At 40.7% G+C, this 12,200-nt stretch overlaps 1 protein-coding gene across 1 annotated transcript; it reads left to right on the top strand.

The window, feature by feature from the left end:
- The first annotated feature begins 2,075 nt into the window (after window positions 1-2,075).
- cercam (cerebral endothelial cell adhesion molecule) lies at window positions 2,076-10,698 on the top strand. The gene is made up of 12 exons (XM_040158161.1): window positions 2,076-2,390; window positions 3,600-3,710; window positions 4,173-4,290; window positions 4,480-4,614; window positions 4,824-5,028; window positions 5,154-5,273; window positions 5,485-5,561; window positions 5,938-6,044; window positions 6,430-6,562; window positions 6,662-6,789; window positions 7,406-7,609; window positions 9,580-10,698. Exons 1-12 carry the CDS (start codon window positions 2,188-2,190, stop codon window positions 9,812-9,814), a joined length of 1,776 nt encoding a protein of 591 aa, XP_040014095.1. The 5' UTR covers window positions 2,076-2,187; the 3' UTR covers window positions 9,815-10,698.
- The last annotated feature ends 1,502 nt before the right edge of the window (window positions 10,699-12,200 follow it).

The raw sequence follows: 12,200 nt of genomic DNA, 5'->3' as shown, positions 1-12,200 counted from the left end.
CAATGAACTGCCTCATGCCCACACAGGTGTACCCACTACTTTCAAGAAGCATCTTTGACATACTGAGGAGCTAATCTCTGTTTTCTTAGCTCCTTCTTAACAATGGACTTTGTGGCGACACGAAAACTTATAACTCTTCTTCTAAATAGACCGGTCAAGGTTATAAGGCTATGATAAATAATGCCAGAGAGCAAATGGAAAATAACGAAGTTGTATTTAAATTTGTGAAAGATGTCTTGGCTAAATACCAGAAACTTTCCAATATCGCTTCTAAGAACTGCCATAATTCCACTGCTCCAGTGAGCAGTCCCCCCGCCCAGACTGTTGAGCCGTCCTCATTTAAATGTGAAAAATTCCAAAAATGTTTCATTAACAGGGTCATGAATATTAGGCTGAACATCAATCCCCCGCGATCATTATGAATTCTTTGTCTCCTTGATCACGTCTTCAATGTTTACCGCTTGAAACTCATCACTTAACCCTTCCTAGAGGAGACTGGGGCTTCATTGCAGTCACGAAGACCTCCTGACCCTTTGGCATTCACACCATCAGCTTTACATCACATTAGTGTAAATAACTTGGACCAGTGGTGGAAGAAGAGGTAAAAGTAATAATAACACAGTCTGAAAAACTGTATTACAAATAAGAGTCTTAAATTAAAATTGACTTCAGTGAAAGTATTTAAATATTATCAGCAAAATGTCCTTTAGTATCAAAAACAAAAGTACTCATTTTGATTAATGGCTTCTAACAAAGGAGGATACACCCAGCCAAATGGATTTGTTTTATAAGCTGGAAACCCCAAAACTTGGCCCCATTCATGGCCCTTGATTAATGTATAATGCCTTTAAAGATAAATTCATAATTATAAAGAAAGCGATTAGTTGCAACTTACTGTATAAAACCTGTATAAAGTATGCTTGATTAGAAAATAGTACCCAGCATTTGAGTGTTTTTGGTGGCAAATTTGAACTTTTTCATATACTCTTGGGCAATTAATTCTATAGCAAAGCATTGTATTATATGAGCATATTATATGTTTTGTCCGTAAAATCAAAAACTGCAAAGTAACTACCGTACAGCTGTCCAGTGAATATACCCGAGTATAGTCCAGACTTCATTTTCATTCTGGGTTACCTGCGAAGGTGGCATTTATCCATTAGTTATCTTTTCTGAACAGAATCAGTGTTTTCTGAGAAATTTCAGCCTGCTTTATGCATCCCCTTAGCACACGTGTACTTCTGAAGTTGAGCTCCTCCCTGCAGCAGAAAGCAAATGCAGATATATATATAAATATATATATACATAATTTTTTATATTTTTTTTTTTAAAATATATATATAGATAGATATATATGATTAACAAACCCATTATGGTCAGGGGCCTCAGCCATATGCTTATATGGTCCTTCTCTTGGATCAAACCCTCCCTCTGCTGGTCAACCTCTGAAACTGCTGCCAAGATAAACGACAGAAACTACCATGAGCTGACGGCACACTGCAGCCTTCAGGGTGCTCAAACATGTTTATCCAACATGTTACTTTTAAATTATAACTCATATCCCATCAAATGCACATGCTCAATGTGTAAAAAAACGTAAACACCTGCAATGTAGTCTAAATATATATGATTTATTTGTTGGCTAAAAATGTAACAGGGAGTAAAGAGTTTAATCACTGCTACTTTGTTACTTCATGAGAAAAGTGATCATGTGTCATCTCTTTATTTTATTTTTTTTCAAACTGTAAAAAAAGTTTTGTTTCTGGGAAGCAGGAGATGAATTCCTCGTGGAGCGTGCTGGCGGGACGACTGCATGTCATCGGCTACACGTCATGTTCCCCCCGCTTTCCGCCACGGGACACTGCCGCCGCGGTCTTCCGAGATTCCCGACGAGCTCCGGTCCGGCCGGATCACGCCTTCGTCCTCGGATCCCGTTCTCAGACTTTCCTGGGGCCGTGGGCTTGACGCGGAAGTCGTAATCGAAGCCTCCGGGTTTGGATTTGTCCTCGGAAGAAGCAGGCCAGTTTGTATAATAAGTAGGGGAGGGGGGGGGCTGAAAATTTGGGAAAGCCCTTTTTTTTTTTTCTTCTTTTTTCTTTTTTTCTGCTGGAGTGCTGACGCGTACAGCGGCTGGGTGCTGAGCCCCTGAAGCGCCGTGGATTGTTTGGCGTCCCCTCATCCTGCACCATGTTCCTTCGCCTCCTAGTTGTGGCGGCCTCGGTCCTCCAGGCAGACTGCTACTTTTCCGAGGAGAAGTATCCGGAGGAGTCGAATATGCAGCCCCCCACCGTGGTGATCGCTATCATAGCCAGAAACGCTGCTCATTCCCTGCCGTACCACCTCGGAGCTCTGGAGAGGCTCAACTACCCCAAAGATCGCATCTCTGTGTGGTGGGTTTCCTGCATGGGCTAGTTTGTACGGGGGTCTCCCTTTTTATCCGGCTTTAGCGGCCGTTCAAAAGGTCAATGGGTTGGGTTAAATGAGTTTTGTGAGAGCAGCAGCAGCCCCAGCAGCCCCAGCAGCCCCAGCAGCCCCAGCCCCCCATTCCCCTCTGTGCCTCTCACAGTCCGGGCTGCTTTTCGCTCCGCCACCTTCATTTCCCTCTGCCGATTGCACGGATTTACGTTCCGCAGAGTTTGCTCTAGCTGATAGGCTTTCTTAACCACGCTTTGAATAAAATATTTCTAACCCGAATGATTAAAACCCACAGACTAACCTGTCCCCCAGTGGTTACAGCCTCAGGGGGTACTTCCCTGTAGTTTACGTGCCATGAAGTAACCCTCATTAAAAATGTATTTTTGCTCGTAAATTCAAGGCTTGATTTGATGGAACTGGATCTGAGGAGAGAGATGAACTGTTGCTGGGTTGCCCAGCTTTCCACTGGAGGGGCTGGAAAATATCCTCTTTCACAACATGAAAGTTTACATCACAATATCAATGTCATGATGAAGTACATTTTCTGAAAAACAGAAATTTTGAATGGGCAAAAATATTGTTTTCAGCTAATCCAGCAAACTAAATACCTTGCAAATTAAAATGCTTAATCTCATTGATGCAAAATTCATATCAAAATTCAGTATTTTACCATAGAGAAGTTCTGCTAATGGATTTACATTTGCAATTAGGCCCAGAATGGTCTAAATCACCAAGAGATGTTAAAGGGGAAGCATGCCAGGTTACAAACAAGTCTGGAAAAATCTGGGTATTGTTTTCATGGTACCGTGTCATCATTTTGTCCACCCCTGCTTTTCACCAAGTAAAAGTTTAGTGGAGCAGATATTCAAGCTCTGAAGTAGCAGTAAGATTACTGGTGCTGAACACAAAGTTCCTGAGTTACATGTATTTATCATTGGAGGGCCTGACAGAAAGAAATCCTGATAGAAACTCCGAAAACAACCCGCTAACTAGTGCCTCTTCCACTTCTTCACAGCGGTGGCCTCTCTCAGAAATAGCCTTATGACGGAAAAAAGAAATGGGTACACCTCAAAGATTTGTTGAAGTTCTTTTCATATTTAAACTAGTGGTTAAAACATTTTGACTGATCTTCATCAGTTTTGGAAATGTGCCTTTATTTTGCCATCTGCTTTCTCTCTCCTTAGGGCTGCCACGGACCACAACTCCGATAACACCACAGCCATACTGAAAGAGTGGCTTACTGTCATGCAGAAATTTTACCATTATGTTGAGTGGAGACCGATGGACAAGCCCACGTAAGTCCAAATACAGTGTATTAATGTATCGAACTTTTTCACAGTGGTGGCCTGGTTTAATACTGACCCTGTCCAGATCTTGCAGGTCCTGTGTAAAACAAGCAAATCTTACCCAGGACACTTTGGTATGTGCATTAATATGAAGGAAGAAAAGAAAGGATTCGGTCTACTTAATGTCCTACTGATATTAATGAAATAAATTAAGCCCCTCGCTAAAATGTTGATCATGCTCATTCTGTCTTTGTGTCAATCTTTTTGTCCAGTGCTAATACTGAGTGATTTTTTTTTTGAGTTGAATAAACATTTTCACTATACAGCATTTATTTAGTAACGGTATTTTGCTACACAACCACTCAGCCTAACTCCTTTAGTTGAAAATTATGGGATATGAAAAAATGGCAAATCAGAAAAACACTACACCAAGATAGTATATATGGTCTCTGTTGTTTCTGTCTGTCTTAGGTCCTATGCAGGAGAGCTGGGTCCTAAGCATTGGCCCAACAGCAGATATGAGTATGTGATGAAGCTGAAGCAGGCGGCACTGAACTTCGCCAGGAAACGCTGGGCGGACTACATCCTGGTACATTATAAAAATAAAAACATGTGACAGCAGCACAAGATTCATATCAATACCTTCCCTGATTCATCAGATGAAATTTGTTCCCTCTTTGCTACCGTTATGTCATCCATTTTTCCAGTCTCTACAATCTCTCTCCTATTTTTTTCTCTCTTTCCTTTCTCTCCTCTTCCATTCTTTCCTCCGTTTCAGTATGCCGACACAGACAATATCCTCACCAACCCAGACACCCTCAGCCTGCTGATCGCAGAGAATAAGTCCGTCATCGCTCCCATGTTAGACTCTCAGGGAGCCTACTCCAACTACTGGTGCGGAATCACTCCGCAGGTGAACGACACTTCAGAGTGTGAACTTGATAGCGATCAATTACCTATTGGAAGGTGCGACTTGAGGAAAGCTGTGTTCAGGGGAAAAGTCCGTCATTACGTTTGAGTTAGACACAAAGGCAGCACAGAAAAATGACTAGTAGACACAGAGTTTAGTTATGTTCAAAGTAATCATACTTTTTTCAAATTTCTGTGTGTGCACTTATGTAGGGATATTACCGTCGAACAGCAGAGTATTTCCCCACCCGTCACCGTCACAGACTGGGCTGCTTCCCAGTTCCCATGGTCCACTCCACCATGCTGCTGGATTTAAGGAAGGAGGGCATGAAGAAGCTGGCCTTCTACCCTCCTCATGAGGACTACTCGTGGCCCTATGACGACATCATCGTGTTCGCCTTCTCCTGTCGGTCTGCAGGTTCGACAGTGCTTGTTTGTAGCACTTTTTCACAGTTGATTATTGTGTCCTAGAGGGAAAACAAGAATGTTACACAATTAGCGTCTTGTTCATCCATTGATTGATTCATCGTTGTTGCTTCTCAGAAGTACAGATGTACCTGTGCAACAAGAAGCGCTACGGCTACCTAAATGTCCCGGCCAAACCCCACCACACCTTGGAAGATGATCGCCTCAACTTTGTTCATGTCCACCTTGAGTCAATGAGTAAGAAGAAACTTTATTCACAATTTGATAATATTAATAAACTGAAAGAGAGTAAAAAAAAACTAACTGATGCACAGACTGAAATAATGTTAATTGTTAATCCTTATTTTATCAGCCATGTCTCCACATGTTCATTTTTTGTCAGTTCAGTTTTATCTCACTGATTTTATGATCTTCTCCTCTAACTCATGTCTCCTGTGTGTCAAAAAAGTTGATGGTCCTCCCATGTCCCCCTCTCGCTTCGTCCACATGTTCCCCAAACAGAGAGACCTCATGGGCTTTGACGAGGTAAAAAAAATTTTCAGCCAGAATCCTAATGTCTCGGCATCAGTGAAAAGTGTTTTTTATATTGTCCCTGATTCTCGAATGTTATTAATCAAAGTCCTGCCGTTAAGCCTCTTGATGTCAGGTTTTAATTAAAGTTTTTGTACTCATACAGTGGGCTTTGCAATGATGAGAGAATAAAGGAATTTGTCTTTTTTTTTTTAGGCTTGTTAGCATCATTCAGACTAAGTGTGAAGTTTGTTATTACTGATACCTTGTCCCTAGATGACTGGAGTTCGAAAAAGTGCAGATTTAAACAGCAGGCTTGCATGCAGAAGTCGAAGATGGGAATCAACGATATGCGCGACAGTTAGATATCCATTTGTCCCCCTTGTCTCAGATATATCTGATAAATCTGCGGCGACGCCTTGACCGCAGAGACCGAATGTTGTTCTCTCTGAATGAGCTGGAGATTGATGTCAAGGTGGTAGATGCTGTGGATGGAAAGTAAGTGCAGTACTCAATACAGTGAGAACACTGAACTGGCTTAGATGGAAGGTGTGTTTTGAGTGTTTCCATGAGGAAAAAAAGAAAAGTCAAAACCAAAATAGCAGATACCGAGAGATAATGGAGGTTGGAGATCATTCTCTACAGGAATATACCCATATATCAGCTCATGATTCTTGTCTTTACTGTTGGTACATGCTTCATTTCTAATCCCATTTTGAGCAAATCTGAATGAAGACTGACTGAAATGACTGAAAAAAAATCTATTTTTATGGCCAAGTATACCACACATGTCAGAAACAGTGTGCAGGCGACAGTGGACAGTGTGTAATGAGATTGTCTGTGGAATTTTGGAAATATAATACCTGTATGTGTGTGTATGCAGTGCACTGAACAGCAGTGACATTAAGATCCTGGGTGTTAACCTGCTACCAGGCTACTACGATCCGTTCTCTGGACGCACCCTGACTAAAGGAGAGGTGGGCTGCTTCCTCAGCCACTACTACATCTGGAAGGAGGTGAGAGGACACACACATCGTACATGTAGGTCTTTATTGGTTTCTTCTAAACCATCTCTTGTTCATTCCGAAACAAATGTTTTTCCCTCCTTTCCTCAGATGGTGGACGTGCAGATGGATAAAGCACTTGTCTTTGAAGACGACGTTCGTTTCCAGTCCAACTTCAAACGACGAGTCCTCAGGCTGATGGAGGAGGTGGAGCAGGTGGAGCTGGATTGGGACATCATGTAAGACATGCTTTATTCCCGTGGTTCCTGCTGTGATTGGGTTTAAATTAAGGCTAAGGATTAGGCAGGGATGGTTAAAGTAAGGTTAAGTCAAGACAGTATCCTCAAAAGTTGCGTGTGTGTGGGTGTGTGTGTGTGTGTGTGTGTGTGTGTGTGTGTGTGTGTTGAACATAGCGCCCATTACTCATAGCTTACTTAACCAGAGTTGAACGGTCTTGGTATAAATATTCCCTCCTGCTTTTCTGTATACCAAATCAGGTGTGTATTTGTGTGTCAGTGTCTCAGTGATTCCGGTTTTGAAGCACACGGAAACAAACCTCAGACACATGATTTAAGTATTTTGCAAGCATCTATGAGCAGGGAGAAGATGGGATGTGTAACAGCTTCTTTTTTGTTTGTATTTTGGTTCCCATAAGTCTCTGAAAATGGTTAGACACAGATGCAGAGCAAATGCTGCAAAAAAGAAAAGAAAAACAGTTCCCAGCAATTTTGGACACAAAGAACTACAAAATTGCATCACATTACAGTAATCGGTTATTTTGTAAAATGCTCCTTTTCTTTTCATTTTCTTTACCCTTTTTCTTGTTTTTCTCATTATGGTTTTATGGTGCTACAGATATTTCGGCAGGAAGCAGGTCAATCCTGGAAAAGAGGAGGCAGTGGAAAACGTTCATAACTTGGTGATGGCAGACTACTCGTATTGGACTCTGTCTTATGCCATATCCCTGCAGGGAGCCCAAAAACTGCTCAATGCTGAACCGATTTCCAAGATGTTGCCTGTCGATGAGTTCCTCCCCATCATGTATGACAAACATCCCAAGTATGTATGACAACAGCACTGAACCCGCCGGCAGAAGTGTGCTCATTTCTCGTACTCATGCATGCACACCTCATACCTTTCTTGTTTTAATCTTTGATTATGATGAATATTTTTGTGAAATTATATGGTTGTTTCTTATAAATCATATTCACATTCGGTGACTTCTATGACAAACCTTGTCTTTCAGCATTGTTCTGCTGCCAGACATATAAAGTTAAAACAATACCTCATAATTGCTGCAAGCATTCTTTCCTATAGCTGCCTAAACTTGTATGCATGCCATATATTTAGCCAAGCTTTTCTGGAGTTATAGATGAAAGAACTATAGTGAGGTCTATGGCTTTACTTCTATGAGTTTCTTTTGAAAAGAAGGTCAGTTTTGGCCACAATCTCTTTACCTGTCAGTTTAATATGTAGTGCTTTTCAAGCTAAAACACCACTTTTCATAATAAATCTTTAATCTTCCAGAACATTTTTATTTTTATGATCTAAAGGTTTCATGGCAGCAACTCTCTCTGGGATTGATTGTTTGGATTTGGCCCAAAGGGGATTGCCACTTTTTTTTTTTTTAGGCACAGTGTGGTTGCCAAATAGACAGACACAGCTAAAGTGGATTCAGATGTGCTTGTGGCCTACTTGTGGCGAACTTAAAAAAGATTAACACTTCTTTTAACATTTTTAGCTATGCTTGCTGCGCCACCATGAGGTTTCCATTTTTGTTATTTAACATCTCAATTGGATGGCTTCCCTCATAATTTGGTACACACGTTCATGTCCCCCTCATTGTGAATTTTAATAACTTTGGTGATCCCGTAACATTGTTTTAGTGCGATCATCAGGTCTTTTTTTGTTTTGTTGTTTTGTTTAATACTTTGGTTTTGACCAAATACCTGCATAACTACAACCTTCCCATCAGCCCCAGCTTTACTTTGCGTTTAGTGGTATTTAGCAAATAGCAAACTAAGACAGTGAACATGGTAAACATTACACCTGCTGAGCTTTTACATGTTAGCATTGTCAAAAGCACCTTTGCCAAGTTAGTATTTAGTTCAAAGTGCCACTTGTCCTCAATACAGCATAGTACTAGTAACATGGCTGTAGACTCCTGGTCTTGTTTCTTTTCCTTTATTCACAGGTTGTCCAGTACAAACAAACCAGAGTTGTCATCAACAGCATTTGGTTCCTTCCAGCAGTCCAAAAATGTCCACTATTCCTCTTCTTTGTTTTCAGCTCAAGCCTCCTCTATCTCATTACCCCATTAACCCAGAGGGTTGTACACGTAATTTGTGTTTATTGTTTGTTTGTGGTTTATTATAAAGATGTTGCGACACCTTCAAAATATTTCTACTCCAAACTGTTTTTGAATCTAATGGCTGCATGTTAATGCATCTCCGTCCCCGTTACTAACCCTGACATTAGCCCTTACCTGTAAACCTTTCTCGAAAGCCCACATTCATGATTTTGCAGTTTAAATTAGACACATATCAGGTGCCGACTGTAAGAGATGAAACGGACCCTGGGCTTAAGGGCCTGCAAACCAGAAGGCTTGGCAGTGCCTGTGTGCTTCATCATGTGTGGAAAACTGGCTTAAAGCCAACCCACTTTCTCTAGTCTCTCTCTCTTTCCCTCTCTCACCTCTGTGATTCTTATTCGATATGCTTGACTGGTCCGCTAAGAATGCCCAACGACCGCACACCACACATTGGTCCTGCTGTCGCCCTTGATGCTACGAGTAGCTGAAAAATCAGCCTCTGTGAAATGGATGTATTTCGAATTAGGCCCAGAATAACAGATATCATTGATTAACACTGTTCGTGTAGGAGAAATTGCTAAAATCGCACTAATATTTAACCTCTGATGCAGTTTTCCATACTTTTATTAGGAGTTATATTCTTTTATTGTGACATACTATATCTCAAATGAATCAAACCAACTCCATGTGATCACTTATTACTGTTCTCTCTCTACAGTGAGGACTACAAGTCCCATTTCCCCAACAGAAACTTACAAGCCTTCAGTACACGCCCTCTCCTGGTCCAGCCGTGTCACTACGCCGGTGATCCCCAGTGGGTGAGCGACACGGAGACATCCACTCTGTGGGACAACGACTCTGTGCGCACCGATTGGAGGGGCTCCCACAAGACCCTGAAAGGGGCTGCGCCGCCGCCCGAGATGCTGTCGGCTACCTACAAGGATGAACTTTAGTGCAGAGCTGACGTAGCTGTGGAGAAGCCGCAGGTCAAAAGGCCACGAGGTCAGAGAGACAGATGCGGAGAAGAGGAACTGCTCTCAGACTTTGTTTTAGTCCAATCTGTGCCACACCGCTGACATGCTCAGTGTCATTTAACCTGGGCTTTGGTTTTTTCAAATCATGTTAGCAAGTGTATGGCACAAGATGATTTTTTTTGGGAAACAATATAAGGGACAGTATTTGTTGAGACTGTTTGTAGACATGTAAAACAATTGGTGTTTTATTTCTTGTATGCATTTTAGCAATCCAGATGCTTGAACTTGCACAACTCATTTTTCTTGAACAATCCACCCATGAGTTTTGTTGTCTTTATTCAGACATTGTTAACATTCTCAGAGTTTGTGTGGATGATGTCAAGAGCATTTTTTTTTGAATGTATGCTTGTAATTGTGCGTGTACTTCCGATGATCGCATGTTTATAATATTATTTACGGGGCTTTTAAAAGGAAAGCGGAGAGGCAGCTTTACAAGGACTTTCTGTTGATCACAGACTGAGGGTCCAGTGGCTGCACTGTTCACAACTGCTGGCAAGTCTGGAAAAGTCTAATACTGCTATTGATATTTTTTTTTTTTTTCCATGATGGTGGGATCACCATCAGTCTGTCTCTCCATTTCTCTATTTTTGCATCTTCCATTGGGACTGTTAAGAGATACACTCGTAACCAACACAAAGCCAGACTGACCCTGATTAATATTTCTCTTGGCTTCATGAACATATATGTTAATGTACCTCATGGTTTCTAGGCACAATATGAGACGGTTATGGTACCAGATTATATCCAGGAAATTTTTTGTTAGTGGGACTAACAATTTAAGCTTCTTTAAAATGTTTTTTTTTTTTTTATTCAGACATTGTTAACATTCTCAGAGTTTGTGTGGATGATGTCAGCAGCTTTACAAGGACTTTCTGTTGATCACAGACTGAGGGTCCAGTGGCTGCACTGTTCACAACTGCTGGCAAGTCTGGAAAAGTCTAATACTGCTATTGATATTTTTTTTTTTTTTCCATGATGGTGGGATCACCATCAGTCTGTCTCTCCATTTCTCTATTTTTGCATCTTCCATTGGGACTGTTAACACAAAGCCAGACTGACCCTGATTAATATTTCTCTTGGCTTCATGAACATATATGTTAATGTACCTCATGGTTTCTAGGCACAATATGAGACGATTATGGTACCAGATTATATCCAGGAAATTTTTTGTTAGTGGGACTAACAATTTAAGCTTCTTTAAAATGTTTTTTTTTTTTTTAATATCAAGTCATTACTAGAACTGAAATAACATTTTGTCAATCTACTATATGGCTGTGTGTTAATATTTTTACATTTCGTATTTTGCCACACAAATTGAACTTCATGGTCAGTTAGTGTAATACTGAGTCTGCCACCAAGTCCTCCTTTCCACGCTTAATTTCTACATTTTTACATTTATGTAGATATATTTATTAATGAATGTGTCAATACTTTGAAAAGGGGTTGCAATGCAAGTAACTGATGTATTTCTGATGTCCCTTGTGGATTTAAATTACAATGATCGAGTTACACTAAACTTACACGACATTCATATGTTTTTGCATTTATGATGGTCTGATTTCATGTATTCATTTCCTGCCATTATGTGTGTTACTTTTCCTGCACGTCTTAAGTTATTTGCTGAGTCTCTCTTGATGTGGTTGACACACGGTTACACAACATGATGTATGACATGCAATCAAAGTACAAAGTGGCTTTTCTACCAAAAGCCTCTCTCTGTAAATGTCTTTGAGCAATGAATTTGTACTCAGTTTTTATAAGTCAGGATGTTAGAATAACTGTATAGCAAACTTTTCCAATGTTCATTAAAATTAGTTTTCACAAATTTTTTTTGTGTATGAATGTGGGTATTGATACTGTTAATTAATAGGCCCAACCAAAATCCACCACAAGAAGGTATAATATCAGTTTGTTGGTTTCGCAAGTCAAATTTAATGGCCAGAATATGTATTCAAGACTTATATCCAAAGAAGGTAATATAAGGACAGATGTTTTGATGCACCAATTATACTTATATGTCAGTAAAGAAGTTGACAGTCCTCTTGAATTATACAGTTAGTCCATATTGACTCAGTCTGCTCTCATCTTTAATTCTCTTTCCGTTTCCACAAACACTTGATACTGTCGTGGCTCCTGCCCCAGTCCTGTTCAGTATGGCCATTCTGACCCTGTCTCCTGCGATTTCTCCATCAGCCACCAGATGTCCCCAGACTTTCCCTCCTGTTCCCGTTCACCTGACTGCCCTGCTCATCCACACACTATATATATAACAGTTCACTAACTTTGTTCTCTGTTGAATCATCTG

Source organism: Xiphias gladius, chromosome 20 (assembly GCF_016859285.1).
Source record: "Xiphias gladius isolate SHS-SW01 ecotype Sanya breed wild chromosome 20, ASM1685928v1, whole genome shotgun sequence".
In the NCBI taxonomy this organism is placed as follows: Eukaryota; Metazoa; Chordata; class Actinopteri; order Istiophoriformes; family Xiphiidae; genus Xiphias; species Xiphias gladius.
Note: the sequence above shows the minus strand (reverse complement) of the source record. Positions and strands in the feature narration are given on the sequence as shown.

Coding starts and splice junctions, on each gene's coding strand:
- cercam (XM_040158161.1), top strand. CDS start 2,188: ATGTTCCTTCGCCTCCTAGTTGTGGCGGCCTCGGTCCTCCAGGCAGAC. Junction 3,711..4,172: donor AGACCGATGGACAAGCCCAC/GTAAGTCCAAAT, acceptor TGTCTGTCTTAG/GTCCTATGCAGGAGAGCTGG. Junction 7,610..9,579: donor ATGTATGACAAACATCCCAA/GTATGTATGACA, acceptor CTCTCTCTACAG/TGAGGACTACAAGTCCCATT.